The sequence below is a fragment of the Poecile atricapillus genome, chromosome 9 (assembly GCF_030490865.1).
Source record: "Poecile atricapillus isolate bPoeAtr1 chromosome 9, bPoeAtr1.hap1, whole genome shotgun sequence".
In the NCBI taxonomy this organism is placed as follows: Eukaryota; Metazoa; Chordata; class Aves; order Passeriformes; family Paridae; genus Poecile; species Poecile atricapillus.
Window position 1 is genome coordinate 7,222,495 of NC_081257.1, and position 12,599 is coordinate 7,235,093.

A 12,599-nucleotide genomic window follows, 5' to 3' on the forward strand; every position below is an offset into this window, starting at 1 on the left:
ATGCTTGCCAAAGTGCTTGTTCCCTGAATGAATCACTTCTGTCAGAATCTAGCTAATGGATTTATGTCGTGCCCTGGCCTTGGAAGGCCATGCAAAATACAGTAAAGCTGGTGAGAAAATCCCAAGCATCAGTTTGGCTTGGGAGGTGTCTGGTAAAAGAGGATCGCTGGGGACACTCTAAAGGTAGGAGCTGAAGGAAGCAGTCACTCCCAGCAGTGTCCCACACCTAGTATTGTAAGATTTCTGGGCAGTTCAGGTCTCTATCCTGATCCTGAATTGCATTTGATACATTAATTCTGCAAGGTTGGATTTCACATTCCTTTTCCCCGTTCTGGTTGTACCTGAGACATTGTGTGGTTGCTGTCTAGGCAGGTTCAGTAGTGGTCACTGATGCTACCCAGGGGTAACATTCCTGCTGCCTGGGCATGCCACCTGAGCCCACAACCTGGTCTGCCTTCCCCTGGGGACTACTCCTGCCTCTGGATCAAAACCTGTGATGCAGCACTGTTGCTGAAGAACGCCAGGATTGATGAAACAGACCCCTTACTGGCTGCCCAGTAAGTTTCTGAGGGTAAATGGCCTCTGCTCTATACTTCCCTCTGGTTGCTTTTTTTTTTTCACAAGACATCCTCACAGGCCTTCCAGAAGGTGTCTCAAGGAGAGACTTCAGTCTCCTGTACCCTACCTACTTCCTACCATATTGCAGAATCTCTCCCTCACAGGAGAGGAAGCTCAGAAGTGTTAGGAGACTACTTGGGAGCATTGGCAGAGGTAAATGGTCAGCAATCCAGAGGCTGGCACAGGCCTCTTCCACACAGAATCCCTTGTTTATTTTAGGTAAATTCTTCAGTTTGGATCCAGTTGAAGAGCCAGGGCAGTTTCTTGACCATGTGTTAGATAATAGGTACAGTGTATGCCAAAGTCTTCAGTAGGCCCAGACTTGTCACTAGGAGGAAGGTCTCCCAAGTTCAAGAGCTTTCCCAAGGTGGTTTCTAGGAAAAGGCTATCTCTTGAGCTTCACCAATGCTATAACCAAATGCATGTGTGAATTGTGGGTTGTTTTCCATACCTGACCTGAAAGTTGTATGGGTTGTATATGAGTTCAAGAACCGCATCTAGTAGATTGTTGTCTTATTTGCAGACAAGTAAACAGAGACAGAAGTGGAGAAATTCTGTTGCTTTCCAGAAGTTAATTGTTCAGCAAGTCTACAGCTCCACTGTGCCCCAGTGTCTCGTGTTAAGACGGAAAGAGTGACTGAATTGTGTGGTGTTGTAATTTCCCCATACCTTATGAGAGCGAAAGCTTGCAACATTATTATTTCTCAGGCAGAAACCTTTACATTTTGATGAGTCTACTGTAAGAGGCCTGGGTTTAAAAAGCAAGGAGAAGCCACACAAGGTCAAACATCAGCACATAGAGCATTTTGTTCCCAGTGGCCCAGTGTAATGGTGCTGTGGCCAGATGCTTTTGTCAGGCCTGAGAGAGCCTCCCAGTGCACTTTACTGTGCCAGTGAAGTGGGGTCAGGGCCAGCACTGGGGGACGGTGCATGGCAGGTCCAGCAGCGGCATCTGGGCTGGCTGTGGGGATTCTGGGCCCAACGCTGCAGGCTGGAGCACTCTTGGATCCACATGGGCCCAGGGGTGCTGAAGTGTCTGACATTTTCTGGATCTGGGGAGACATAAGAGGACCCTGGTGGTAGCAGGCTGGTGGTGCTGGGGCTGCTAGAGTCGGGTGTGTGCAAGCTGTGGGGGTGGTGCAGCTCTGGCACAGGTTGCCCAGAGAAGCTGAGGCTGCCCCTGGATCCCTGGAAGTGCTCAAGGCCAAACTGGTCTCATGGGAGGTGTCCCTGCCCATGGCAGGGAGGTGGAATTAGATTGTTTTTCAGGTTCCTTACAGCCCAAATTATTCTGAAACTATGTTTCTATCTTGAAAGTGTCAGATGCTCCAGCCCATGCTCCCTGTGCCCACGAGGATCCAAGACTGCTCCCACTTGCAATGTTGGACCTAGAATCCCCACAGCCAGTCTGGACACTGCCGCAGGAGCTGCGGCATTCCCCAGTAATGGCCCTGATCCCACTCCACAGGCACAGTAAAGTGCATTGAGAGGCTCTACACTCATGTGTCGGCTTCCTCCTCCTCCTCCTCTCTCCCAAGGGCAGCATTCGGGGTCGGGGTCAGAGGGTTGTTGTCTCCCTGAGGGTCGGCAGCACCTGCCCAGGCCTCCCTCGTGCGGGCTGGCCTTGGCCACTTGCCTAGCTCCACGGCCGAGAGCTTCACGTCTCGGGAGTCCCGAACCTGCTCGGTTTCCTAGAGAGAAGTTCACACAAGCACCGAGGGGGTCTCTGCCCTCTGTCCTTCCCCGGGGCAGGGCACCGCGGCCCGGCCCTGCCCGAGCGCGGAGAGAGTCCCACCCGTCTCCCGGCAACGCGTCCCGCCCGCCCGCCATGGCCCTCGCGGGTCGCCGTAGCGGCGGCGGCGGCGGCGCGGCCGGGCCGGCGGTGAGTGCGGCGGCCGCGGGGCCCGGTCCCGGCAGCGCGGGGGCTCCCCCGGGGGCCGCGGGGGTGCTCGGGCCACGGCCAGCTCGGAGAGTGCCGTCCGGCTATGCGGGAAGCGCCCGATCGAGGGGCGGCCGCGCCCCACGGGTTGTAGGCAGGTGTAGGGGGTTCTCGGGTTTGGGGTGTTTGTGGGCATGGAGGGTCCTTCCGGGTCTGAGGGTGGCTGTGGCTGCAGGGAGTGCCGCCCCGTTTAGGGGGTGTCTCTGGGTTATGGGGCGCCGCTGGGCTCGGGGCGTGCTGCCTGCCTCGGCTGCGGGGTGAGCCCGGTTTTGGGGCTGGTTCCTGGGGGTGAGCATGGTGGTGCTGCCCGGTGGTTGTGAGTTTGGGGTGTCGGCAGGCTGCGGTGCCACGGGGACCCACGTCTGGGGTGAAGGCAGGGCAGTTTTATGATCCATGTCGGGCTGTGCTGTTTCTCTTTGCCTGCTGCGAGTCTCAGGGCTTTGCCGGCAGCTGCGAGACAAAGTTATGTTGGCCGGCCTGGCTTCTCGGCCTCCTCGCCTGCTTCCACTTCGGATCTGTCTGCTTCTGTGTTGTGTGTTCTGCCCTGCTGCTGGAAGCTGCTTGCTTGTGCCAGGAGAAGGGAGTTCAGCCCGGGGCCAGGCTCAGAGCAGGGCATCTTTGCTTATGTGAACCGCTTGTGGGGCAGATGTGTGTCCCCCCGGCTCTGCCCTTTGTCAGACCTGTTGAAAGCAGCATTTGCTCCAACTGAGCAAACACCCTGGCACTGCAGCAGTGCATCTCATATGGTGCCAGTGTGGCGGTGCTGCATACTCTGGTTTAGGCATTCAGACTGTTTCAGCAGCGCTGGTGACCAGAGTGGCTGCCTTTTAGGAGAGCCGTGGGCACTCCTGACTGCCCTCGGGTGTTTTTAGCTTTTCCTGGCTGAGGTGAAATCATGTCATGTGTGGAGTACTTTTAGGATAGTCCACATTGTGCTGTCTGCTCTGCTTTGGTAGTAAACGATGTGTTTCTCTTTATTGTTTTACCTCTTGTTTTGAGTTCCTGACGCATCATTCAGGGCCTTTGATCCAGGCTGGTTTTTTGCTTTGTTCCCGCTATTTTGCTCAGCAGTGCTGCAGGAGGGAGGCCAGGCAGTGTTGCTCCACTGCTGCCTGCTGGGGTGGTCCTGAGAAAAGGGGCTTTAGGAAACCCTTTCCCAGACCTAGCTGAAGCTCAGGTGATTTGGAGTTGCTGTGGTGCTTGTGTCACTTAGCATTCCTCCTCCAGAGTCACTAACTTTTCTTGGGTTCACCTTAGTTTCTGCTCTGCATGAGATTACCAACAAGCATTTAATTCCTGCAGCTTTTGCTCCTGTTGCATCTTCTGTTGCTCTTTGTGTGACAAAGTGCTTTGACAGATGGATGCCCAGGGAGAGTCTTCCAGTAAGAGTTGGCTATTGGAGCAGTTGGAAGCAGGAGAGGAGAATAACCTAACATTTGGAAGCTGGATGTAACTAGCCACTTGAATGTATTCTTCTTGTCCTGGCACATATCAGCTCTGATAGTATTCTAGTGATACCAGGAAAGCTCCTGGATCTGTAGTCTCATGGTAGATTTTCACTTGTAAACACTATTGTATATTACCTGTGTCTGCTTTTTTTCCCCGTGACTCTGACAGCTGGGTCTTTCGCTTTGTAGTCAGTGATATTCTATCATAGTCCAGTCCATCTGCATTTGTCTCATTCCTTCTTCCTCTCTCTTTGTTTTGGGTAGTGGAATAATCTAAACACCTGTTGAACAGAAAATTAACCAGACTCATGTTGCTATCCTAAGGAATAATACAGAGTGTGAGAGAAAGGCAGAAGTGTTTGTCAGGACACGAGCAGCATTGCGGTTCCCAGTTTCAGCGGTGATTGGCAGTGGTGGTGGCTGTGGTCCTGTGTTGGCTCAGTGCTTCTGGCCCAGGCTTGGTGTGAAGGTTGCCTGTGTTTCTGGCTTGGTTGTGCCTGTGCCTTTGTTTGGAGTGGGGTTTTTGTGGCTGTCTGGAGTGTGGCTTAATGCTTTGGGAAGGTTTTAAGCAGTTGGACAGCAGTGGGACTGAGAGCAGGGTTAGCAGATAGCTGGTTCGGGGCTCTTGTGTAATGTCATTAGGACATGCAAGGACTGTGGCTATTTTTTGGTTTATCCTTGCTTTTTAATTCAGGTAAAGCAACCTCCAAGAAAGGGAAAAATTTAAAGGCACCATCCTCCCCAGAAGGTTTTGTTTTAGCCGTCTGTCCATCTTATGTCTGCTCTGGAAGTGGTGCCTGTGAAGAATGACGTCGAGAGGTTCTGGGACTGCTTTCTCAAGGAAGAATTACAGGTTGACCACTGAGCCAGAGAAGTCCAAGGTCACAGGTAGGGACCTTGGCCTGTACATGCCATGTGAAAACAGGAGCACTGTGGATCCAGGGAGCATGTCTTGCCTTGCTTGACATCAGCTGCCTTCCAGTTGAAGTTACCTTGGTAGTGTGAGGTGTAGGGGGGCTGAAACTGAGTAAATCCTTAAAGTGAGATGAGATTTTGGACAGGACATTCCTGCAGTACTACTGACTCCAGAAACTCATGTCACAGAGCCTTTTCTTCGGCACACAGCCCTGCCTCATAAGGCTGGAGAATGTTTTGTTGCCTGCCTGGCATCTGATTTGAGACCCATCTGATTTAGGGAGCTCCCCTTCCAGAATGAACAGCTTGTCAAATTCTCAAATTAATCCTTTCCTGGGAAATTCTGCTACCGGCCAAGCAGTCTGTTTTTTTGTTTGGCGTCACCAATCTAGCACAAGTGATGTTCTTATGGGACCACAAATCTGGCATTTGAGGGCACTGTTGCACTCAGAAACAAGGAATACTGCATCAGTGTGACACTAAGAGTTGTTTAGTGAAGGTGAGGCACACACATCATTAAAGAGGGTTCTGGGTTACATGAGGTGAACTGCACCTGCAGCCTTTCCATCTCAGCATCTTTTATGCGGTTAAGAGACATCCTGAATATGAATAGGACATCAGGAATTGCAGTAGTGTTAAGATTTTTTTTTTTTTTAATAAAATTGGATTCCTGCTTTCAGCTTTTGGAGTTACTTTATCAAGAAGTAACACAACAGGATCTTGAGGATGTACTTCCACCTGTGTGGAGCGATTTATAGGCTCCCAGTTGCTATGGCAGAGCAACTCAAATTGGAAAGAGCCTTTTTTGGGGAGATACACTCAATAATGCTGGACTCTGGTTCTACTAGTGAGGACAGTAAGGTGATGAATGACTGCTTGAAGCTGCATTTTCCACTGCATTGATCAGAAAACATGAGCATAATTTACCCATAGTTACCAGTTTCTTGCTTGTACATGAAATTCATGTTTGAGTTTACCGCGGACTCTCTAAGCTGATTTCCTTTCTGTTTTACCCAAGGGATCGTGAACAGCAGGCTGCTGAATGATTATCTGCATCGAGTCTTTACCACTGCTGATGGGAACCAGCCTGCAGCTGCTTACAGGTATCAGACTTCTCACTGCCCAGGTAGCAGGTGATGCCACCTCCAGATAAACAGCATGGCGTGAAAGGAAAGATCTTTTAGTGCCACACAGTGATCTTTGTTAAAAGCACAGCAGCTCCATGTTACAGAAACAGCTCTGAGGTCTGCTCTTTTAATGGCTTTTTCAAGCTGCAGGGCTGTGAGGAAGGATTCTTTTTTGCATGAAAAATCCCATCTACAGCATCACTAGGCAATATTTTTGAAATAAGTAGGCATTACCTGATTGTTCCTGTTCTCGCTTTGCTTGTAAGGAAGTCCAGAATGCACAGGTTTCAGGTGCAGGAATTAAAAATAGATTGCAAGTGCCCTAAGACTGCTACTGATCCATGCAATACCATACATTTTTCAGGCTGTGGAACTGCTGGTACTTTTATTAGGAGTCACTAAAGGAAGAGAAACACAAAATTCCTGTTTAGTGAGTGTTTTTTACCTATATATTTTCAGTTCTCCTTCACCTTTTGTCCCAGAAACTTGTAGTGTTGGATGAGAAGAATTCCTCTTGCATCTTTTTTGCCTGTGGCAAGTCAGACAGGTTCAGGGCAGGTAGGAGTGTGGCAGAGTGAGGCAGGCCTGTGGCTCCTGCTGGTTGGCAGTGCTGCAGCATGGCTGGGGTCACATTCCACGGGCTATACTTAGGACTGCCAGCTCCAACATGAGCTCAGAGCTGCTATAAATAGTTCTTGGCCCTCTGGCTCTTGGTGAGCTAGGGTGGTGGTGCGGGGGAGGCAAAGTGGGTCATGTTACTTTACCACAAGCTCTCCTGCCAGCAAACCTTGGAACAGTCCATCTGCCTGAGCATTTTGATTTTCAATATTTCTGATTTCTTTGTCTGGTGATTAGTGACTTGAATGAACAGAACTGATAGTTTGTTGGACTGGTCTCTCTCTCTTTTTTCCTGCCTTCCACCCTTTTCCCCTGGACATGGCTACTTGGTAGAAAGCCCAGTAGCAGTCAAAGAGGTCTTGGAAATAACATTTACCATATGAGTGTAACTTTTATAATATGACATCTTGCCTTCAGAGGCCTGAATTCTTCATAGAGGAGCTCACTGCAGACATCTCTGCCTGTCTCATGCTCTTCCACTCTCCTTCCAGAACTTTGCCTCCATGCTAGTGCTGATTAAGCAGCTTTGCTGAAGCCACCTTTCTCATGCCAACCAAAACTGATTATTTGATTTAATTTCTGTGCATCTTCACATTCATCAGGCATTCACAATGTCTCTCACCAATCTTAGGGAAATCCCTAGTCCTGGAGAAGTGAGAAGTTGTTTCCCAGATGGCTTTGGAAATGGGAAGCAGGGATAGGAACAGCTAGTGGTTCTCACAGTAAAAGGAGGCTCTTGTGCAAGGATCAGCTAAGTAAACTAATCCTTGAAAGGAGAGAACCAAGGAAGTGCAGTAAATTCTCTAGAACAGTGACCCAAAGGGGATGTGTGAGAGAATTTTCAGTATGAAAACAAAATGGTTTTAGCTGTTTTCACAGAGAGAGTATGCTGGACTAGCCTGACCTTTGTCTGAACTGCTACAGCTGCTGCTGTGGTCCTCTGTTCTTTTGTATTGCAAAATACTTCGGGGAAGAAATGAATCCTGACTTAGGCCATGTTTCTATGATGCTGACTGCAGCAAAGTTGTGTCCATAGTTATTGGTAGTACAGCTGGTTTCTTGCTGCCTTGTACCACAGTTTTCTTACTGCCACAAAACACTCCTGAGCAGACTGAAGACTGTAAGATTCTTTGTTAACTAACTTTGTTCACACTGTGTTTGGTCCTTCCTTCATTCATTGCCCCAATACGGTGGGCAACAAATTCCTTAGATTCATGACATAAAACAGATTGACAAAACTTCATGTTTCATGTCTCAGCACAGGGCACGTGTCTGGGCTGCAACTCTTGAAAAATTGGAGACAAAGTTTTTTTAAGCATTCCCGTGTGTTTATTCCCTAGGAAGCACCTGACGTTCCAGAACCTGCAGGAGCACCTTGAGCGATTGCTGGCAGAGGAGAATGGCTCTGAAGACAGCAGGGGTAGGAGATATTCCCTGTTCAATTTGTGCTTCTTGCTCGTGCTGGTTAATTTGGAAGGACAAGTTGTATCATGAAAGGCATTTCCCTGAGTGAGCGCTGTTCGGCCTCCCTGTGCTCTAATTTGCTGTGCCTTTAAATCCTGCCTGTGAGGGGTTCATCAGCCAGCCTTGCAGCGGGTTTGTTTACAGGTGGAGACGTATTTCCCAGCTAAAATGTGTGGAAAAGCAGTTTGGGGGCAAGTGTTGGTGGTTTACTGATAATGATATGCAGAGCCATTGTTTTGATCAGAAGTGCACAGTGCTATCATCAATGAGAGATGCAGAGGCTTGTTGACAATTTTTACACACAGGTCTCTACTGCAGGTATTCACTTTGGGCCTCAGGCTGTACCCTGTGTTCTTACTAGAATTGTTTCTCTGGATGAATCAGGATGTGGCAAGATACAACCTGGCTCCTCTCTGAGAAAGGCAAATTTTTCTTGTTGGCTGCAATCAAAGTGTGACATGTTGGCCAAACATTTGGCACAGAGCTTAGCCTTTTGAATTTTGTCAAAGTAAAATTTTCAGGTGATGTGGAAAACTTAATGTGTCCTGAATGCTGCATAGCTGAGTTACTGTGAAGACTTTCTTTTCAATCTCTCCTTTTCTGAGTTTCTCAGGGTCGAGCATAGGCAACACTATCTTAATCTTCCTCCCCTGTAGCAGCATCCAGGTGCTGTTGCAGTCTGGCTGGAAGCACCCAGCCAGTGAACTGTTAAATCCTGCACAACTCTCCTCAACAGGTTTTCTGCAACTCTTGTTTCAGATCAGGTAGCAGAGGGCCGGCTTGGTCCCTCCACTGTGGTGTTGGACCACACAAGCGGCTTTGAGGGACTCCTGCTGGTCGATGATGACTTACTTGGGGTGAGTGTGTTGCTGGATACAGCAGAAAATGGTTCTGTGGGACTAAAAGCACTTGGGGCTTCTTGGTTTGATCTTTGTAGTAGATCCCTGTCAGTGGCTTTGTAGCATGTGTAAATGGAGTCTGCCTTCAAAGCTGCAGGATCCTGGAGGAAATGAGCAGTCCTGGGAAAAAGTCTAGCGGTACCACTAAGTCTCAGCAAGGTCTGAGTGGGGCTGTGAGGAAGTGAAAGGATTACCCTGGCCCAGGGGCTCACTTGGCTAAGCAGCCAGCTTTCCTGTCCCTCCCTCCAGCAGACTGCCTCTTCCTTCCTTCTGGTCTTCTTAAAAGACTGGAAAGAGGCTAAAGCTGAGGTTTTCCTTTCTCCTTTGTTTCCATTAATTACCTGCATGCTCCTTAGCTGATGTTCCCTCTGCAAAAAGGCAGCTGAAAGAATCCACTGGAATTTAACCCTTTCCTACTTCAGTAATTTCTGCACTCCTTTCACCCCTTCACTGAGCAAGCACATCCACTACTCTTGAGCTGATTGCCTCTTTAATCTATGCTGGCTTTTTAGCCTCTAACAGATCAAGCTGCCTCGGTCACCCCTTTCCCTTTAACCACCTGCTGTAGTTTACTTTGCTGTACCTGGGGCTGACCCCCAGAATGGACTGGACTGGCTTGTCTGTGAATTCCTTGTTCCTGCTTTCATTTCCTCTTCATGATCTGTCCCAAGACAGCAAGAGTCAGGATTTAACACAGTTCAGTTTCTAGGCAGCATGTTACCTGCCAGTCCTGTCCTTTAGTCTGGACACCTTGAATCTATAGTTTTGTTCTAACTTGTCCAGCATTCATGTATCTTTCCCATATCATAATCACTTTTGTATACACTTCTGTGCCAATTCACTGGGAACCTGTCTGTCAACGTGTTGCCCTTGTACTGCTGCCATGCTGGGTGCTTCACTGGGGTTTATCCAGTAGAGATGAGCTGTGGGAGGGACCTCAATGATTCCCTGGGGCCAGTTGGCTCCAAATACAGCTGCTGGGGTGGGGAAGATATCCCTTCTTGTCGCTATACTGTCCTTGTGAATAGCTCTCCATCTTGCTTTGGTTTTGAGTGCTAGTACAGAGGGAATGGGAAGGACTAAACAAGCCTCTCTTTTTGCCTGATGTTAAAATATCTTTTGCTTTTTGGTCCAGGTGATTGGCCACAGTAACTTTGGGTCCATCAGGGCCACAACGTGTGTGTATAAAGGTAAGGAGATAAACCAGTGCTACTTTGAGAAAAGACCCTGAGAGGAGTGTGTGGGGAGTTAGACAGCTGGAGAGCTCAGGAAATCTTGAATATGTTCCAGATCTTGAGCACCCTCTTCCCCAGTTCATTCACTGAACTTCTCCAGGGAATGAGAAGGATGTGTCATGCCAGAGTAACAGAGTGGGAGGGGAATCCTGGGGATGTCCTGAACCTCCTTGGTGTGCCACATGTATTTCTGTGGGAGCAGTGTCAGGTTCAGCTCTAACAGGGGAACAAGCCAGGGGGCAAGAATTCACTGTGTGGTATGCCTTTCTCTTTTTCCTTCAGGGAAATGGATTTATGAGGTGCTCATCTCCTCACAGGGACTCATGCAGATTGGCTGGTGTACTCTCAACTGCAGATTTAATCAGGAGGTAGTATAGCTGCTCTGGGGGGTGCTCTTCCACTGCTTTTTTGGACAGTGTAGAGCATTGCATTGGTGCTGTGCCCTGCTGCCATTCACACCAGAAATGCCACACACACACTAGAAATGCCAGGCCTGCTGTTTTAAGAGTCTTTACAAAACTCCTTGGTCTGTGTCCACAGAATGGTGCACAATGTGAAAGTATATGCTGGGTGTGTTACTGTGCTCTTGCAGCACATAGAACCGCTACGTGTTGACTTTCAACTGGCATCTTCTCTAAAAAGTGTGTGTGACTGCAGTGCTGGCAGCCTGTCCCTTGGGATGGGCCTCAGCAGCTGGTGCTACAGGCCTTGTTTTGCTCAGAAGAGGGTAGAATGTTGTTTCATCTGGGTGGGATGTTTGGTACTGGAAAGGGGTGTCAGCTGCAGAGTTTCACTAACTTGTCACTCTGCAGTGTATGAGAGGGGAAGTGATGGGCATCCTGGGGAGCTGCTTTGATAGAAATGGGAAGTGTTGGATGGCAGTACACTTCTTCTGACCCAAAAATAAGTAGGGAGTGGTGTATTTCTCTGAACCAAAGATCACAAGCCATGGGATTCATTCCTAGAGGGAGGACTTTTCCAAGGCAGAGCATATGTGCTGTCAGCTGCCCTCCCTGTCTATTAGTCTACCCCTTAAAGGTTCTCTTGTTATGAGAGGAATCTTCTATGCCTGGTCTGGTCTGAGTCTTATCTTTCATACTTTGGTGCAGGAAGGAGTTGGGGACACTCCAGATTCATATGCCTATGATGGAAACAGGGTGCGCAAGTGGAATGTGACTACTACAAACTATGGCAAGGTGAGTGGCTGTCCCTCAGGAATGGGATGGAAAGAGGAGAAAGGAGGTGACTCCTGCTCACTGGATTCTGCTGGGCCTTGTGAAGTGCCCTCAAGCCTTCCTCCCTGCTTCAGTCTGTGTGCCAGCACTTGTCTGCACTTTAGGGATGCTGGACATGCTGTCTGGGGGCTTTGTTTAGCAGCCCCAGCAGACTGATTCCAGTCTAGTGCTGCTGGTGGTGCCTGGAAGGTTCTTGTTCTTTGTAGTATATCAGAACATGGTGCATTGTTGGGATAAATATACATTCCTAGTGCCAGAGAGGAAAAAGATCCCAGTTAGGGGCTTTATGTGCAGCTTCCAGAAGTGCCTGAAAATGCTGTGAGCTGCTGGGAGAAGGAACTCTCTCTTCTTTAACCCTGAATCACAAGGGATTGGTTGGGTTGCAGTCTTTCTTGTGATGTGGGAACACCCTGGAAATACATGTTTAACCTCTTATCTCCCTTTCCTGCAGTCCTGGGCAGCAGGAGACATCGTCAGCTGTCTGATAGACCTTGATGAGGGCACCATTGCTTTCTGCCTGTAAGCATCTTTGCCCTGTTCCCTGCTTTGTTTATGTCTGTGTGTAACAGAAAGGTTTCCTCACTGCTCAGCAGGTTGCTGAGCCCTATTTCTGCTCTCTCCTCTATATGTTCCTTGGTAGTTCCGGCTTTTGTTTATCTGCCTTGTGTTCAGAAACCATCTGAATGGGTTGTTGGGTCTCAGTTCAGTTCAGTTGAAAGTATTTGGCAGGACTATGTTCAAGCTACAAAGTCTTTGTAAAGTTTGCCAGGGTTTTAGTGAGAAGGGCATCTCTTGCGATGCTTACTGCCACACTTGGCTTTAATTAATTGCTTGTGTGGTCAGCGTAGACCCTGCCTGTCCTAAATTCACAAGGAGCTGTGGAAAGGGTGATAAATCTCCAGTTTCCAGCTCCCATGCACAATGAGAATTGTTCTCTGGCCCTGGCCTGCAACAATTCAGTTGCAATTAAGAACCGTTAGTTAGTCTGTGTTCATCTTTTATGTAGGAGTAGATTGAAAGCATTATCCTTGGTTGCCATTACCATCAAACAGATGAGGCCAAAAAGTCATGTGCTTTAAAATGTCCTGCTGCTTTAATTAT

At 48.8% G+C, this 12,599-nt stretch overlaps 1 protein-coding gene across 2 annotated transcripts in view; it reads left to right on the plus strand.

The window, feature by feature from the left end:
* The first annotated feature begins 2,414 nt into the window (after nt 1-2,414).
* The window catches only part of RNF123 (ring finger protein 123), a 47,793-nt gene continuing 37,608 nt past the window's right edge, over nt 2,415-12,599 (plus strand). The window contains exons 1-9 of one of the 2 annotated variants that reach the window (XM_058845402.1): nt 2,415-2,500; nt 4,700-4,893; nt 5,939-6,023; nt 8,006-8,085; nt 8,889-8,986; nt 10,164-10,218; nt 10,546-10,631; nt 11,373-11,459; nt 11,950-12,017. In XM_058845402.1, coding sequence (XP_058701385.1) covers nt 4,812-4,893; nt 5,939-6,023; nt 8,006-8,085; nt 8,889-8,986; nt 10,164-10,218; nt 10,546-10,631; nt 11,373-11,459; nt 11,950-12,017 — 641 coding nt within the window. In that variant the 5' untranslated portion in view covers nt 2,415-2,500; nt 4,700-4,811. Of the gene's footprint in view, nt 2,652-4,699; nt 4,894-5,938; nt 6,024-8,005; nt 8,086-8,888; nt 8,987-10,163; nt 10,219-10,545; nt 10,632-11,372; nt 11,460-11,949; nt 12,018-12,599 lie in introns of both variants that reach the window. The other variant, XM_058845403.1, reaches the window with a different exon arrangement.